Genomic DNA, 18,855 nt, shown 5'->3' with positions numbered 1-18,855 from the left:
CACTGAACTAATTTTCTGCTCGGTATCAGATTTTCTCCAATTGTTTGTACAGTAATTTTCAACAAGAAACTTCAGAAGAAATCCAAAATGAGCCTTTATAACAAGAATACAAATTTGACCCCAATACCTCCAGACCCCTGCATGGGTCAGAAGCCAGTCTAGCCTGTGAAGGGTTAATGGAAACACAAAGCTGAACAAGACATTTAACTTGAACATTAGCCTTTGGTACTACACAGAGAAAAGGCATGAAAAAGAAACAATTAAAGCACAGGAAATAATGAGTCATCTACAAGCCAAGATCTACATCTTAATAACTGTACACATGTGATCAAAATGAAAATCAAAGAAAAAAAAGAATACAACATACGCAACTCAAACACATCTGAACATAACTTGTGAAGAATCAAAATGTAAGCTGACAGTGTTTCAATTTGACAATAATTAAATAGATAAAGTATCAAGTAGTATTCTAGTCTTAACATCAAAAGAACTTAAGAAATTAAATTTGGTACTTGGCATGCAGAAAAACTGAAAATGTCTTCAAAAAGTGATCGAATCTTAACTCAATTCACATCAAAACTTATGAAACAAATATAGCAAACTGCAAAAGCCAAGAATAAGTCTATTCAGATAACATGCTTAAATATCAAATCTTTTTTTTTAAAAGGCAGCATTAAACCACACCCATATGACTTCCCCATTCATAAGAACCAAACAAAATCTAGCTTTGTTACAGCACAGCAAACTGTCATAATATCTAGCATTTAAGATCCAAGAAAGTTTTACTTACCGAAGTGGAGCGGAGAGTGGCGCTAATCTTTTCCACAGCTTTCTCCCACAACTCATCCATGTGAGAGCGAGTGACCAAACCCTGAGTGGTGTGCAGAATGTGGTCTTCCACAACAAAGAACCTGTGAGTAAACAGCTTAAATAAGCAGAGACCACATACACATATACATATTGATATTAGTTTAAGTAAAAGTTTATGGCACTCGCAACACAAGGAAAGATAAGGACGATAGATGTTTGATAGGAAAAAAAGGAGCAAACCACACCAGAGCCTCCATCAACCTCACACCAACTAGATACAGCAGATGATATGCAAATAAAATGCATTTTGACATATTGCATTGATGACACAGGTATATAGTCTGCACACACATCAATGGTGCAGAAGTCATGAAGCTAGTTATAACATGAAATCTATGTTAATCCCTGTTCCGCATGTGGAACTGAACTCTCAAGGGTTTTCAAGAATCTGCCTTAAGGTATCCAACCTTACAATAAATGACTTCTGGGAATTTTTAAAAAAGTCTCGTTCTTTTGGAAATGAAAGTGTTTGTCCTATGCTACAATTCAAAAAGTAAAAACGGCTAAATTTTATATAAAACATTTGAATACTAGCGAGTACACATCAATATCTGCTTCCAACATAGACCTTGTGCTCCTTCCCTCCCTCTCGTCTATCACAAATATAAGTATATTATTTTATACTTTTCAAAGCAAAGTGTGTCGTCCCATTTTCTCAAAACAATTGAAAAGGTTAGTTTTAACCAAAGGAAAATGTCATTTCGAAAAACCTTTTTAAAAATAGGGACATCTAAATCCCCTCCCATATTCTATACAATGTACAAAATAAACGGAAACCCAAGGTGAAAAAAGAATTGCAGGTTATTTTATCTCCCTGTTCCAGTCCCATAATTGGGTAAATTCCTGCTAGTGCGCATTCGCAAGAAATCAATTTTGTGGTACTTACCCTCCCAACAGAACTAACCCTCTTATACACACTATAAACAATAATTAGGAAGCACGACATTAACTACCACATGTACGCGGACGACACTCAGCTGTACAAGTCTGTTTAACCAAAAAATTTCAATTGTCTAGTTACTAGCATGGAATAATGTATCGTGGAAGTAAAAAAACTGGATGATATCAAACGGACTTTTAAATGAATGATGATAAGACCAGAGTTTTGTTTTGCAATGCCAAACCAGGGATATTGCTTTGCAATTTTGACCACATATGTATTGGGAATGGTAACCTCTTTTTCACAGATAAAGCGAAAAATCTAGGCGTTTATTTTGACTGCAAACTCTCTATGCACCATCATATAAACCATCTATGTACAGTAATTTATTTAGAACTACGCAGAATAGGACAAATGTCAACATATCTTAGTGTTTATTCAATCAATACCCTCATCTCTTCTTTTGTCCTTTCACGTCTAGACTACTGCAATTCTTTGTTTGGAAACCTTCCCACGGAAAGCATGAATTCAGTACAAAATAATTGTTCTTTGTTTTAAGTGCGTCAACAACATTGCACTATCATTTCTTTGTGACATGGTCATCGAATATATACCATCTCTGCCTTTAAGACCGGCAACAAAAAGACTTTTAAGACCTGTCCAACGCAAAAGTCACAGACTCAGAGGGAGAGCTTTTTCCCACCACACCCTCTCCCAGTGGAACGTTTTACCAGCTCATCTTAAGGAGTCAACAACTTTATCAAAATTCAAATCAGCACTTAAAACACATTTGTTTCAGTCAACCTTCAATCTGTAATTTCCGACATTCCCAATACAAATATTATTATGTTCCCTCAGTATCTATTATCATTTATTCATGCTGTTCTGTTCTGTAAGACATTTATGACTGTGTAATTCATCAATGTGTGCGAGGGTGTATGGGTAAGCTTTGTGGGATTGTCTTTACTCAAGGATGTACTGGAGAGAGAGAGAGAGAGAGAGAGAGAGAGAGAGAGAGAGGGGAGGGAGGGAGGGAGGGGGAGAGGGAGAGAGAGAGAGAGAGAGAGATAGAGAGAGAGAGAGAGAGAGAGAGAGAGAGAGAGAGAGAGAGAGAGAGAGAGAGAGAGAGAGAGAGAGAGAGAAAGAGAGAGAGAGAGAGAGAGAGAGAGAGGATTACTATAGGAGCTGTGCGCTGCATATAGTCTTTGTATTATTGTACAGCGTGTTGAGCACTTCTTTGTGGAAATGCGCTATATAAATGCAATTTATTATTATTATTATTATTATAACCCCTTTTATATAATTAAATAGTAAACAAAAGCAACACGGATGTGCTGTGCGAAAATAATAAAGGAAATGAAAAACATGATACAAATGAACTGACATACCCAATTATGTCGTGAAAGTATCTTTTGAAAAGGTCTATACTTTCATGCTGCAGAGGAAAAAAATAGAAAAGTCAGTTAAGACAAGTACATGCTGATTCACAGACAATGAAAGCTTTCCACGCAAACAAAAAAATTTATCCGTCCACATAATCAGACCAAACCAGACAATAAGACTCATACCTGGAAAACAAGTCTCTACTAAATTGTTCCTATGGTAAGCCAATCTACAATGTGGTAATATATGAACCTACAAATAGTCCTTTGGTGGTTTGAAAATAAGGATCTTTTACACAAGCAAGCAGAATGCAGTGCCTCTCAACAGAGCTTTCATTGATCATTGCTTTAGAAGTCTTCAGATTACTATTCAGATCTTATCTTATAGAATAAACATTGCTTAATGATGTACAGATAATATTCCTCACAAAAATGAAAGAAAGCAGTATAGATAACTATACACAGGAAGCAAAACGTTTTGTTTTAACTATACCTGAAATAGGGGGTGAAAATAGTTGATTGAACAAAATCCCACCAGGGTGAAGATTTGGTGGCAGTTCGGACAATGTTCTTCATTAGGAATGAACCAGACTGACTGAACAATAATTTATTTTAAGAATGAAAACTGATGTCCCAACACTATTTCACAATCAAATAACAAAGGGCTCATATACATACCATGTTTGATGGGGGCTGCAGAGAGAGCCGAGCTTGCTTCCAGCGTTGTGAACGGTAGTAAGTTTCAAATTTTTCTTTGTCACCCTAAAAATGAGAAGATGAAATGCATGAAGCAAAAAGCAATTAGGGGTGATAAAACTTCTCTTTAAAAGTAAAGGATAATATTCTTTGTTTTTATACCTTGGAGAGGACAAATGGACAGCATGAAATGGATTTTAGGCAATACTAAAACTATCTTGACCCTGACCACACCAAGGCCATTATACATGATGAATCAATGCAGACTACATTACAAATTACTAAGCAGCATCAATTTCAGCCTCTTTCAACATGCAGTCATACTTGACACGAGATAATAATAAAAATATTATATTGCTGCATTATAGTCATTTTGTGAAAACTAATGTACTTCATTGAAGGGTCTGAAAGAAATCATAGGGTGCACCCTAATTTGTTCAAGGTATTTTTATGCTCACTCTTTGAACTGTGCTGATTTCACTGAGCTGTGCATTTGTCAAGAACTAGAATTTTTAAAGAACAATGAGTAGAATGCCACAAAAAATACTGCAAACTGTGCCGTCTAAACACCCCCAAGAAAAAACACCAAAAAAATAAAAATAACAGGGTCAGGATATAAGAAAGACTACTAGTGACGGCAAGCACCAACACTTCTCTAGTTTTAGGTTTAATAACAGTTTTACAGCACTTGCAAACACAATCAGGTCAAATTAGCGTCCCCAAGATTAAAAGTATTAAAAAAAGAATAACAAACACAAAAAAAAGGAGGAGGAGAGCAAACCACCCCAGAACACATGCTGAGAACCCACGCAACAACACTTACCAGAACAGTGTATATATGCAAACACCTGTACACAGGTGAAAAGTCCACAAGATCTTGGGCACTCAGCTCCTGAAAACAAAAGATTGATCAAATATATTAATATGGCTGCAGAAAGTAGCAAAATGACATCCCCAAATTAAAACTATCATACATTCTACTCAAGCCAAACATATCATTTACATTGCTGTGATATTTAAAGGAAAGATTTGAAATGTTGCTCATTTGTACATTTTATCCCCAATTCAGAACTGTTCTCCCCATGCAGGTGAAAATAAAGTTCTACAGTATAAGAAATGATTTTCAACACAGAGAAGTGAAGCGACTAAAAATGTAATAATGTCCTTACACAGCAAATACTGTCGTATAACAAATCTGACACTATTTAAAATATTTCTATAAAAGATAAAATAAGTATTAGGATATCTTACAGATCTAAGTAAAGTCAAAAGAAGTCAGTCTTTACATGTTCAAAACCATTCCATATATTCATTTCATAGCAGTAGGAAAACAACCCATCAGAAAAGAATTAAAATTCAAACACATCAACACGATCATACCAGTCAATAAGGACTTGTTTAAACAATAACATGTGCACTATTCTTCAATATTTCATCTCTAATGCTAGAAGTCCATCCACAACATTTGGAAATCGTATTTTTTTTTAAAGAGCAGACTTTCAAAAGTGCAAAAACAAAGATCTCGTCTTCATTGACAAATAGCCATATAAATTTTTTAGCAGCACATAAGGATACCAGTTCATTCTGACCTCTTCAGCATCTTCACCATCACTCGGGGGACGAGGAGGTTCATAGTCAATCTCTCCTGTGAAAGGATTTGGTGGTGCTGGTGCTCTTCGTTTCTTCACTTTTTTCTTTGCAATCGTCGGATCCATGTTGTTTTGCTCTGCAGCCTGTGTAGAGAAGATAGAAAAAGAAATTATTTCTTTAGTTTAGTATAGTATGGCAGGGCTGCCTACCTCAGAGTTCCCATTTCAGGTAGATTCAGGGTCATTTTCAGGTAGTTTGGCCCAAAATCAGGTAGTACAAAGACAAAGAAGAAAAAAAAAATTATCGTTGCCCCATCGAACGCGCTTGCTTTCCGTGATATTGGGTAATTATATTTTGAAAACTTGTTTGTGCATCCACACGTGTGTGTTTGTGTCTGTGTGTTCATGTGTGCATGCTCTCGCACATCTTTATATGTGTGGGGAGGGGAAGGGGGTGTTTGGGTGCACACAAGTTAAGATGAACAATGTGCATGAAATGAGGCGAGGTTTAAAAAAAAAAAAAAATTTATGGACTATCGTTCAAGGCATCTATCATTCAGTATTGAATCTGGAATTGAGTGCAGGGTGATTGCCAAACTGACTTCAAACCGCTAGCCCATACCAATAGAAACTATATTAAAACAAATTTTCCGACACTAGCATAGGACACTGATAAGTCCTTTGTGACTTAGGTATAACAGACAATTTTAACTAGTTTTACCCTAAAAATACACAATGAATCCTGATCTGGGCCCCGAGGAGAGGCAAGAAGAACATCAACTGTGAGAGCGTGGGATGTAGTGATGATGAAAACCTGGCAATCTGTGAATCACTGCATCATGGACTAAGTTAAGTATTGACTTTTTCGAAATGCTAAATCACAGTAATACCTACAAAGAAAAAAACCCAAAAAAACTTTTTTTTTAAACTAGAAAGAAACTAAAACACAAAAAACCTTTATAGTTAGGCTTACAGCAGAGCAAAAAGTGAAAATAAAAGAGAGTGTGTACTGAGAGCCGGAGCGGGAAGCACTGTGAGAGCGTGGGATGTAGTGATGATGAAAACCTGGCAATCTGTGAATCACTGCATCATGGACTAAGTTAAGTATTGACTTTTTCGAAATGCTAAATCACAGTACCAGTTTTTATTCAGCAACTAGCTATCATGATGCATAGGCATCCAACATAGAGCTTTCCGAGGGTTAAAAATGGCATTTCCTCATAGCCACTATTCAATTTGTTATCACTGACAAATCCGACAAACCCGGGAACACCAACCTTGAAGATACAATCATCAAGCCAGTTCTCTAATGTTCCCTCATTTACGCACTCGATTGTTAAATGTCAAAACCACTTCCACTTATAGTTTTTATTTTAGCATCAGTTTCTTGCACCACCGCCTTTTCCTGTTGCCCTAGACTTTATTGTGTCAAACACCTCCACTCAATTGCGAAGCCCTGCAATGCTCCTACTTTGAATGAACTTTGATAAGGCTTTCCCCAACAACCACCGGCGGGTCCCTTACTCATGCCGTACTCACGAACTCTCACAGGTTCACTGACTGGTCACGATGACGGGCCCAACAATCTAGAAATCGGAGGACGCTTGTTTTCTTTTTGGGTCATTATAGTGACATCAGTGAGAACATAGAATTAACTTGTATGGCGACACTGCGTTTTTTATGCACAAACTACAAGTTGCAATTTTTTATTAACTGTAAATCTACTGTTAGCAAACTACAATCGGACAATTCTTAGCGGTAACGAAAGCAAAAGTAGATTTTGATTTTCCCGATAGAGTATCTGTATTACACTTGCACTTCCACCTGCCGCCATAGCCGCTTATTCGCGTGAAACGTACTCTCGGACTGGGGAAAGCTGAACGTAATACCACAAACGTGAACGGTAAAATATGAACTCAGTAGCCTTTTCAGATTTGGTTTCGAGGACTTTGTGCATTTTCTCAGGTCTCAGCGATTTTTTTTTTCAGATTCCCGTGTAATAAATTCCCGCAGTCCCCCTGCGTAGAATCCTCATTTGGTACTGACCAATTCTCTAGACCAAGACAGATTTTAGAATGTTTTGCTTCGATACAGATTTTCTTTCTACATTCACAATCTGTTTTCTAGATAAATGAATTAAATGCACAGATTTTCCAGCCGCAGCAAAAACCCGAAGACAGACAGAAAGAAAGAATAAATGAAAAGAAGGAGGAAGATTATCTATCGTGAGTAGAAAGATTTTTGCCGATATGCACGTGAAAAACTATTGCCGACAGAACGGCACAGATAGACAATGGTCGAGTGTACGAAATGCGCAATCTGGCAAATATCTGTCAAGTTACGGAGGCAAGTGCTGCTCTCTCTCTCTCTCTCTCTCTCTCTCTCTCTCTCTCTCTCTCTCTCTCTCTCTCTCTTTTAACGCATGGAGGTGATATGATGATGCGATAAGTACGAAACTTTTGGAATGTACGGATTTCCGTAAAAACAAAGAAGAATGGAAGCACTGCATAATGGGGTTTTTTTCTTTTTATTCTTTCGGCACCCATTGCAAATCCGGTCGTTTTGACAACTTATCGGTATGGCGGTAGAACAGGCCCAGAATCAGTATCTACCGGAAAAATCTGTAGATTTAGGCAGCCCTGATATGGGGTTTTACGGCGCTCGCAACTGCATAACGTCATATGAGCGCATTATTATTTCTTTTAAAAATATTAAGAGATCAGAAAACAACCAATTGTTACTTTTTCCCCTCATTTGATACTTTATTTTAAAAGGCTATTATTAACTGAAAGTGCAAAACTTCAAAGTTAGTGTCTTAAAGTAAGTACTCACATGTCTCATGGCCACTTCTCCAATCTTGGCAGAGTGTTTGCGAATACTCTCCAAGAAGTCTTTAAGTTCAGTCATTGAGGCTTCCTTGATGCGCTCTCGCAATTTTGGAATCGCATCAGCCATTGTTTGAGAAAACCAATGGTTTATCACTCGTGGAAGATAGGTGTGTTCAAGCTGCTCTAGAGTTTTCAGAGCTGGGTAATACCTACAAAGAAAAACAAACAAAAAAAAACGTTTTTTAAAAACCAGAAAGAAACTAAAACACAAGATAAGTAACTGAAGCCACTCTCCTTTTTAAAAAAAGAGTAGTTTCAGACTTTACCTGCAGGTTGAAGATATAGCATCACCAGCTGTGACAAAGAGTGGCCTTATAAAATGATGCTGCAAGAGAATTCAGCTGTACAAGCACACAGCCATCTTACCACTAGGACGAAAAATGGAAATTACATCAAACATAGAGTTGAACATGCTCTTGTGGAATCTGTTAAGACAATCACAAGTACAATGATCACTTCCCAGTTCCCCCCTTGCATTTATTTTGGTGTATTATTATGAAAATGTCCAAGCTGTCCATCTGTCTAAAACAATCTCTTTCTCTTCAACTATGAGTAGCCATCTCGGACAATTTTAACCGTATTATATCTGAACTAAATGAAACTTTCCAGCAATAGACCTACCAACCCCTTAATGACCAACATTAAGAAAACTTTTCAGTATTCTCCCATTCTCCCACAAACAACTTTGAAGAAATCTTACCTTTTGCTCTTCATTTGCTCTTGGAGTTTTCCATACATTTCTAAAACTGAAAAAAAAGAGACGAAATATCATAGAAATGTTCCATCAGATGTAAGAAAGATAAAATTGGTCTCAAAGTCTGCTGTTATAGAGTCCAGAAAACTGGACCATTTTAGTAATGAAAAGTAATAATAAGCTAAAGAAAAATATGCTTTAATGATAAAGATGTCATAGTTCTTTCAAGAGACACAATTCATTAATCCATGCAGTCTTCCAGGGGAATGAATTTCCAAGCATATGAGTGTGTGCCTAAAGAAAGGTACCAAAAGTCGCCACAGACAATTTCCAGCTACAGGCTGATAATGACAAAAAATAACTTTTTTGACCAAAATGTGTTTCCATTTTTTTTAAATGATAGTTGCTCCATTTTTTAACAATGTGTTAAAAGAGTTCTCATTGACTTTACTTCCAAATATTTTATTTTGAATTATTTTGAGGGTAGGGTATGTTTTAAAAAGATAATGGAAACTGTCAAAAAGTATTAAAATACATTCTTGACACACATCTTCTCTTCCCCACTATGTTTTACCATTGAATTCTAATCATGATATTGATGTCAACTGAATGCTGAATTGGAAATGAATTTACCATGAATAAATACATTAGAAACAATTGAAGCATTTGGTTTTTGTCTTTTAGTTTGTATGAGTTGTAAACTTAAAAGTTAATTTTCTCAAAATTAGATCTTCATACCTTACCTCGCAAAATGTGCAATATCTCAAAAACTACTTGAGATATCTCAAAAATTCAAAAACCACTGTGTTCAACATTGAATGTCCTATTAGGTACAACCCTTAATTCAAAATGGTGAAAATCTGACTTTTGGTACCTTTCTTTAGGCACACACACATATTTACTCACTTTTTTCTTTTACACTCATTTTTCAGAACCTTAAAAAGAACCTTCATCTTTTGATCCCACATCTGACTTAACATTCACTTATGACATTTTCTTCAATCAATATACAGCATATTTCATTTTTCAAAAATACAGCGACTTGACATTCAACTTCACAAGACTGATTTTTACGCATTAAATCTATTGCCATAGATATATTTACACAAAATCATAATACACAAGCTACTTTTATATTCTAGCACATGAAGCCCCTCGGAAATATAAAGCAAACTTGAAAATTATTAATAATAATAACAATGGACTGCAATTATGTAGTGCATATCCACTTATGCAATGCTCTATGCCCTAAACATGAAAAACATATTATGGAATTACAAATCAATTTTATAGGCACATAGTATTACATACGCGCGAACACACACATGCTCACGCACGCACCCACATAAACATACATACACATATACGAACATACAAACTCACGACGATCTACAGCTTGGATGGATTCTGTCTAATCGAAATATGAAAATAGAAATGCTTTTAGTTTTTTCTTTAAAATTTCTAGATTTTCTGCTTCTCTGATAGCTTTTGGAAGCCTATTCCAAATAAGTGGGGCAATATATGAACAAGAGCGTTGGCCATATGATTTGTATTTATTTTAGTTTTGTCACTCGATGATCTGAGTGTTCTAGGTGGTACATTGGGTGTTAAAAACTGTTTTAGGTAGTCAGGTGATAGATCATGATAGTTAAATTAGAACCACCACAAGTACCACTGAAAAATGAACAGTTAATTAAAAATGCACATTTTGTAAATCTAGCCTAGCCCTCCCTGACAAATCCTCTACACCAGATATATGCCTGAGGATTATATTCACAAAAATCATTACACACGATTTATAAAATCCAGTGCGTTCAACAATCACTGCAAGTTACAGTGGCCGGATACTCCGAATTGATGTTCATAAACAATTTCATGAAGGAGAGGTTCAACCATGAGTAGCTCAAGAATTATGAGGTACTAAATTACAGCCAAAACAGAATCATTCAGGAATTATAACGTAATTCTTACCTGGTAGACACAGAGACAGACTTTCAATAGCTTGAGTCACATTTTTCTGCACTTTTCTGCACTTTACCAATTCATCTCCAGCACTCAGCAAAGGGTCACAAGAAGTTTGTAACTCACGATTTAGCCCTTGAATTTCACCCTGAAAAAAAAAGCAGCACCTAGAAACATGCACATCCATAAATATAAAAATTGTATCTGATCTGTCTAAATGCTTAACTGTATGTATGTAGCCCAAGCAGTATTCCTTTTATCAGCAAAATTTACTTTTACCTTTTAAACGACACCAAATACAGACGTCTGTCTAATATTTTGTTTGTTCTAATCTGTTTTAATGACATGCCTGTTTGTGTAAACATTGTGATTCCACGAATTAAAACATTAATTCCTGTGAAACAAGGAAATTGACTCCAGGTGAAAAGAGTTTAAGTCCAACTACTCGTATATTATAATCATACCCCCTGCTAGAGCTTAGCAAGTAACTGACTGTAAGATGTTCTCACAGCGCACCAGATTTTTATGAACATGTCCATTTCATTTACCTTATATGTAACCTACAGTCTCCCTTTGCCTGACAGGCACCAAAAGGCATTTTCAAATGTACTCATATTTATACTCACAAGAGTTTCTTCAGGGGGTTTTTTTTAGAAATAAAAGTTGAATTTTGTCTAAATGGCTGCCTGAAAGGCCTGCTCTTCTTGATTTAAGAACTGCTAATGGATCTTTCATATACCAAACTTCCAAATGAGATCTCCGAAATTTTTCGTCCTTGTCAAAGACGACCAGGGGCTTTTACCTACCCTCCCTAAGAACACGGGTGTAGAAAACACGAGAAAAACAACACGCTGGTGGGGATTGAATTCTCGACCTCTGGGTTGACACTAATATTTGTTGAGCCACTGAACCCCCTTACCCAGCCTTAACGGGACAAAAACTGCCATGAATACTTCCATCAACCTTCACTGTCATTGTGTCTTCTCAACTAGAATGGTACCCATATTTCATAACGAAATCCATAATACTCTGGAGTCATTCAGGCTCAGATATCCTTACTTGTTCATTATACGACGAAAGGGGAACAGAAATTCCCCTCACACAGCCTAACCCAAGACAGTGACATTGGAGAAAGTCACTATATAATTGCCAAATATATGAGAACAAGACATTTCTATCATAAATTTACCTTCAATTTGGTGGCATCCCCACTGACTTGTTGGAGTTCTCTGATTGAATCTATGAATCCTTGGTAATGATAGTTGCACATTCGTTCAATTTCATGATCATGGCTCTTGATGCGGCCATCAAGCTTTTCCATAAAGTAGTCAATTTCATCTCCATCATAAACTGCCCTGGTAAAGAAGAAGATATGAATAAAATGATACAGGGGGGAACAATTTTATTGTTTTCCAAGTAAAATCACTTTCTCTGGACTGCAATCCCTAAAGCAGCTTCAAGCTACTTGAGGAAGAGGCGCACCAGTTCCCCTTTCTTTGCTGAGGGTGAAGGAGGTGCAGGAAGTGGGGGACAATATTTGAATGAGAAAGCGAAAGAAAATGAGCTGTGAAACGGAAACGGAGGGCAGCAAATGGAGATGGCAGAAATAAGTGTATCATCATAGAATAGCATGTGAATAGGTTCTACGGATGTCATAAATTGAGATAAATTTGAGTAATTAATCAACAGACAGGGAGATGCATATAAAAAAAAGCAGTTAATACCCGACCATCAACACAATAACGGTCATACAGTGTAGAGAAGAAGCAAGACAGATATAGACAGAAGCAACAAAGGGAAAGAAAAGCAGTACGACCTACCATTAACCAACATTGTCAAAAATACAGTTAAAATGGGAGGGGCTGAATAAGGAAGAGGTCAACACCAATAGGGAGGATGCAGTAGTCCTACAGATACAGTAAAAGAGGGATGATGAAAAAGCAGAGTAAGGACACAGGAATGAAAGGAGGATTGTAAATTGAGCAAACTCAAAGATCTGAAAAAAAAATTGGTTTCAAACAATTCTTATTCGCTTGTTCCTAGGTCAAATACAGAAGAATCAACAGACCTGCCATTTTTTAAATCTAAAAATCAGGATCTCGGGGGGGGGATTGGGATTTAGTGGAAAAAATCGGGATCAGCGACAAATCACTAGGGTGACTGCTAAACTGACTTGAACATTTTTCAGGTATGGTATATATTATGTATACCGCCCGTGTGTGAGTGTGTGTGTGTGTGTGTGTGTGTGTGTGTGTGTGTGTGTGTGTGTGTGTGTGTGTGTGTGTGTGTGTGTGTGTGTGTGTGTGTGTGCATACACATTCGAGTGTGTGCATGTGTGTGTGTTATATTATAATTCTTTTTTAATCCTGAAGTATAACGTCAAGCACTCCAAGTTCAAGAGTCTACTTTAACCCCACGCTTCAACCAGTCTTCATGAACTTAAGTTGATCCCGTCAATGGACAGTACCCGACACACGCGAAACTCACACACCACAAGTCATGTCACGTGATGCGAACACCTGACAAACAGATTTACTAACGGGTCTTGATGACTGGCCCGACTTACCAGAACTCTGACTAAGCTTGTCTTGAAAGTAACAGGACTACGAATAATACTGATCATTTGTATGAATGTATTTCACAATTGAAACAGTTATCAGGCCATCATTGGAGATTATATCTCAAATCAGAAGATAAATCAATACTACTTCCCTTGTGCCTTATAGTTAAAATAAAATGTGTGAGCAAAGATTCAACACAACTTGGGGTGAATCAACTTCTTAATCAGACATCGATATTTTGGAAAATAACGCTCCGAGTTCCAGCTGATAAAAAATTTTAAAGGGTGCTCCCCGCGACAGAGTAGAACGCAGAGTAAGTTTTTTAAAAAATCTGGCGCAACAGTCGGAGCAAAAAAATTGGTACACACACGATAGAAATTGAGAAAATCAGGATGATTGAGATTTGGGGCAAAAAAATCTAGATATCCCGATTAAATCAGGATGGGTGGAAGGTCAAGTCCACACAAAAATTCACTTCAAATTCAAGTAGGCCTCATCCTTATTCAACTCACAGGCTCTTGACCACAGAATGCAGACTTGCAAACCACTTCATGACCAAAAACAGGAGTTTTCCTCATAATGACTCCAATTAAAAAAATAATAGGTGGATGGCCTCAAAATCCTCCAAAAAAATAAAAGGATGGCCCCAGAACCCATGTAGCGTAGATTACCTTACAGACCAACTTTAGACAAATAAATGGGTATTGCAAAGACAGAAATAAAAATGTGGATTTTCAAATCATTTTGCCTACTACTATAGAAGTCGTGCTAATATTGCAATTAAAAACATGCATTTTTACACTTGATTGTAGCACAAATATTGCAAATAAATGCAAAAATATAATATTGTTATTCCAAGTCTTTTATTTTTTTGGTACGTGTTTTACAGCGGGACACATTAACTCACTCGTTGCCGGCGCCTTTGCTCAGACCAAGCCGCTGCCTGCCAACTATTTTTGACCTTTTTCAAAATCCAGTTACTCTGTACCTATTTATGTTAGATTTATGAAAATTGACCAGTTTCAGTAAGAGATGTTGAACTTTACAGAACAGAAAGAATTTTGACTCTATAACACTTTGTTCATGTTTTATAGCTTTTCAAAAAACGACAAATTTTGGCGACTAAAATTGTGGGGGGGGGGCTAAACTAGCCACAACAATATTTTTGCTGTTTTTGTGAGAGTGTTGCTGTTTCTGTACTAAAATACACACAAAAATATATTAACAAAACAAAAAAAACTAAATTGATAAGTTTATGATGACTTTGTGTAGATGCTTGAATCATTAGTCGTCATACTAGACTCTAGTACTAGTACTAGATCTAGCACTAGCCAGACCTGCCACTCTATGAAATCTAAAAATCAGGATTTTATAGTAAAAAAATCAGGATCTGATGAAAAAAATTGGGATCAACGGGCAAATCAGTCATAAGGGGCACTGGGGAATGGGGGATTGGGGGGGGGGGGTCTTGGTTCCCTTTTATGAGGCAAGTAGGCAAGATAAAACTTTTGCAGATATAAGTTCACACTTGGGCCTCTCAATTGCTTGAATCGGAGTTGGATAGACTGTGGGAGCGCAGGTTGCAGTGATGCTGAAACTCTTGTAGTCTTGAAAATAGCGTACACATAACTCTAATCATCCATGCAAAAAGCCAGCGTTTTCATACAGTAACAGCCTTTGACTTCGATCGGATATACACTCAATTAAAGGCACCCCCACCCCACAAGAAAAAAAGATTGTGTCAATGTTGTTCATTTATTTTATTTTTTTCTTATTCCTTTCCCCTCAATTAGTACATGTATCTCGGCACGCACTTTAAACCCAAGTGCAAACTCCCCACCCACCCCGGTCGTCAACACTGGTTAAGTCCCGAAAATCACCTCGACAAATGTGACCGGTGTGAATGAACTTTGTTGACCCCGACAGCCGACGGTCACCGACACACGCACTACTCACAACGAGATCATGTCACATGATGCAAACGAGCGTTTGAAAGTTTCACTGACAGTGACAGGTCTTGATGATGGGCCCGACTAACCAGCACTCAGACGAAGCTTGCTTTTAAAGCAAAGGCCGGACAACGTTCAGATTATTCTTAGACCTATGTCATAATAGTTACAATAATCAGGCCACCATCAGAGAATTCTGGGTAACAAAAGCGAAAGTAGATCTTGAGCTTATCCAAGTCGGAATTCAAAATCGACGATAACGTGTGTGAATGATCTACTAGATCCGGCACTGATGTTTTAGAAAATAACGTTTCAAGTTCCTGCTGATAAAAAGTCCAAGCAAAAGAGATTGCAGAACTTTTTATATTTTTTTCTAAGAATCGGGCCTAACAGACGTAACAACAAAAAATCAGGATACTGGCGATCGAAATCAGGAAAACCGGGATGCTTGAGATTTGGGGGAAAAAAATCGGGATATCCCGATTACATCGGGATGAGTGACAGGTCTGTACTAGCCCACTGTTGACAGTGATCTACCTCTTTCTCTCATCTCAAATTACCAATATCTGAATCAGAGTTCATTGAATCATATGGATTCAGAATCTCTAAAATTACGAACAATTTTCAATTCATATCGGCATGAGCATCGCGTTAGGGTTTGGTCGACTCGGCACTTTGGCCGCACAACGTTCAAAACAAAACCCAGAAATAGGACAAAGGGAACTCCTGTTCCAAAAATAGGCAGAACTTCAAGTGAAATCATTCTAATAAAGTGAAACTGCTCTGAGTGGTCAAACGGTTACTCTAGTAATTGGGCTATGCTGTTGCCGCATATGTGTCAGCAATTAGTAGAAATAAAGAGGAAAATACGCGACCGACAGGGGTGCATTAGCGGTGGTGAGCGGTCGTCGTCTATTGACTGACACAGGTGCGGCAACGACGGTGAGTGAGTTAAACACTTTTAGTTTGGTAGGAAATTTTTAATTTTTGGGTCCACCAAAGTTAAATCCCCTACCTTCCCCATCCCCTGCCCACCCTCAACCACTACCTCTCCCTCACCTCGCCTCGCAGCTGGCTTTCACTGTGCGCGAAGTCTGTTAGACTATTAGATTGCTTTTATCAATATACAGAAGGGAAACAATAAATCCTGGATTGTTGGTCCCTATATTAACATGTTGAATTATGTCCCTGTAATTGTACTTTTATTTATCTACCCTCACAACAAAGATTGTCTGATCTTAGTGATCTTTACTCACTCCTCCTTCCTGTTTCAATCACATGTACTCATGCTCATTATGATTTATTTAGTCTTGTCAGTGAAGCCAGAGAGGGCAGACCTCATATTATTTTCATCATTAAATTACCCTTCTTCATTTAGAAACGGAGTTCTTACTTTTGCTTTATTATATACAATAATGGCAAACAACCCCAGTGCAACAAAGTCGCCTGCGGAACTATCTCTTGTCTGCACGTAGAGAAATGAGTGCGTAGTTAGGCTAGGCGCGCATAGTAATCACGGACCCTGACCTGGTGGTCTGGTAAAGTACAATCCAGCCAGGTCTCTTCTTTGTGTTTGTTGGTGTGGTCGCTCGTTACGGAAGTCCTTCGCCTTCCCAAAAAATCCCACCTCAATTAGAGTTAAGAGTAGGCTACTTCAACTTGGTAGATCAAAGTAACTAAACAAGATCTCAGTAACAGTGAGTAGGATGTGAAGAACTGGAAAGTATGCAGATCTAGAATCTAGACCTAGATCTTATTTAGACTCTAGATCTAGTAATTGAAGTAATTGGACCCAAAAAAAAGTTGAAATTGAAGTTGAAGACATTGATTGAGCCCAGAATGGTGATCTTGTAGTTCTGTTCGTTAAAGTCCACAATCCATTTTTGTTTACATTCAGAGAAGAAATCCGGAAGTCTTGATGACCAAATAGGCAACACAAAGAACATGGATGCAACCTCTTCAAAACTATCAAATTATGGTAAAATCCACCCCTGAACACCCCCCCCCCCTCCATATTTTGATTAGGTCACTCCTCAACGATAACTGGCAAATCAGAGTCTCTGGCGTTCAGCTTTGGACTTTAACAGACGAAACTACAAAATCACCTCCAGAACATTGGTTGGCGTTGTGATGTGATCCCAACTCAAAATGTGATCAGTCCAAGTCTTATTTCACTGTCACCAGTAGAGATAATTTTCTCAACCTATCTATCAAATAGTAGAAATCTGGAGGGAAGGACTTCCATAACGAGCGACCATCCCATCAAACACAATAAAGAAGAGGCCTAACCCTAACTTTAACCCTAGCCTAAACCCTAACCCAAACCCTACCGGTACTTTTTCAGTAGTTCCCACCCCCCTTATTTGAGCCTGACCTAATCTATATCTAGAATCTAGATCTAGATCTAGATCTTCAGATACGTTTGATTCGCGGTGAGCTAAGATATCAAACCTAACAACTGCAAAACATTAAATTGTGGTAAAATTCAGGGGGGCGTGCCCCCCTGAAACCCCCCTTCCTATTTTTATTAGGTCAGGGGGGCAAGCCCCCCTGAAACCCCCATACTCTTGGGGCCAAAACCCGTAACAATTGCGGGGTGGGAACTACCGAAAAAGCGCCACCCTACCCCTAGATCTACCCCAATCCCTAGCCCTCAATTCTGCTCTGTCTCATTGTGGTCGCTCGTTACGGGAGTCCTCCAATTTAGAGGGCCAATAATAATATAAATAATTGACAACCAAGACTGAGAAAACAAAAGTAAAAGACAAGAAGAAAATCTCTAGGAGGCTAAGACTATCTAAGACTTCTAAGACTAAGACTAAGAAGAAGACGAGCAGAAAAATCTAGATCTACACGTAAAAATCTTTCGGCACAGCTTCGTACCTCAGTGTCGTAGCCAGAGGTCCTTCAGACGTTTCAATTTCTGTGATCAAATGGTCATGATGCGCTTCAACCGCCTCTTGTCGAAGGGTATCAGCATCTTGTACAGATACATTTAGTCTTTTCCAAGGATATTCTTCTCCGCTAGCACTGGGTGTTGCTTCCGCCATCTTACCATTATTTACATTGCGCATGCGCATATTGTTATGATATATTGTAAAACATGAGCCAACCTGGTTCCGAAACAATTAATTCCAGAAATTAATGACTGAGTGCACAACAATGATAGTACGTAACTTTTGGTGCACAAGTTCTAAACTCCTTGACAACAAGCGACAGTGTTAAAAATTTACATAATATTGTACTTTTTTGAATTTGTGAGGCAGCGTGGTGGAATCAGGCTCTCGTCGATTTTGGGGCATGTAGAGTTATTGGTATCATCCTAAAGCTTGTTCACTTGTCTTTCTTTGGATGAAAAATATATCCATTTATCTTGAATACAAG

General features: G+C 37.8%; 1 protein-coding gene across 6 annotated transcripts in view; it reads right to left on the bottom strand.

Moving 5' to 3' along the window:
* The window catches only part of LOC101845968 (exocyst complex component 6B), a 45,376-nt gene extending 26,824 nt beyond the window's left edge, over positions 1-18,552 (bottom strand). For 2 of the 6 annotated variants that reach the window (XM_013080547.1, XM_005089396.3), the window contains exons 1-11: positions 18,355-18,551; positions 12,151-12,316; positions 10,971-11,109; positions 9,006-9,051; positions 8,250-8,454; positions 5,418-5,561; positions 4,652-4,720; positions 3,811-3,894; positions 3,139-3,185; positions 791-911; positions 128-163 (exon numbers count right to left, since the gene is read on the bottom strand). In XM_013080547.1, the coding sequence (XP_012936001.1) occupies positions 128-163; positions 791-911; positions 3,139-3,185; positions 3,811-3,894; positions 4,652-4,720; positions 5,418-5,561; positions 8,250-8,454; positions 9,006-9,051; positions 10,971-11,109; positions 12,151-12,316; positions 18,355-18,551 (1,254 nt within the window). Of the gene's footprint in view, positions 1-127; positions 164-790; positions 912-3,138; positions 3,186-3,810; positions 3,895-4,651; positions 4,721-5,417; positions 5,562-8,249; positions 8,455-9,005; positions 9,052-10,970; positions 11,110-12,150; positions 12,317-18,354 lie in introns of all 6 variants that reach the window. The other 4 variants (XM_005089394.2, XM_005089397.3, XM_013080540.1 and 1 more) reach the window with 3 other exon arrangements.
* Between the last annotated feature and the right edge of the window lie 303 nt (positions 18,553-18,855).

Source organism: Aplysia californica, unplaced genomic scaffold (assembly GCF_000002075.1).
Source record: "Aplysia californica isolate F4 #8 unplaced genomic scaffold, AplCal3.0 scaffold00006, whole genome shotgun sequence".
NCBI classification, from domain to species: Eukaryota; Metazoa; Mollusca; class Gastropoda; order Aplysiida; family Aplysiidae; genus Aplysia; species Aplysia californica.
The sequence above is the reverse complement of the archived record's forward strand: the minus strand, read 5'-3'. Positions and strand labels throughout refer to the sequence as shown.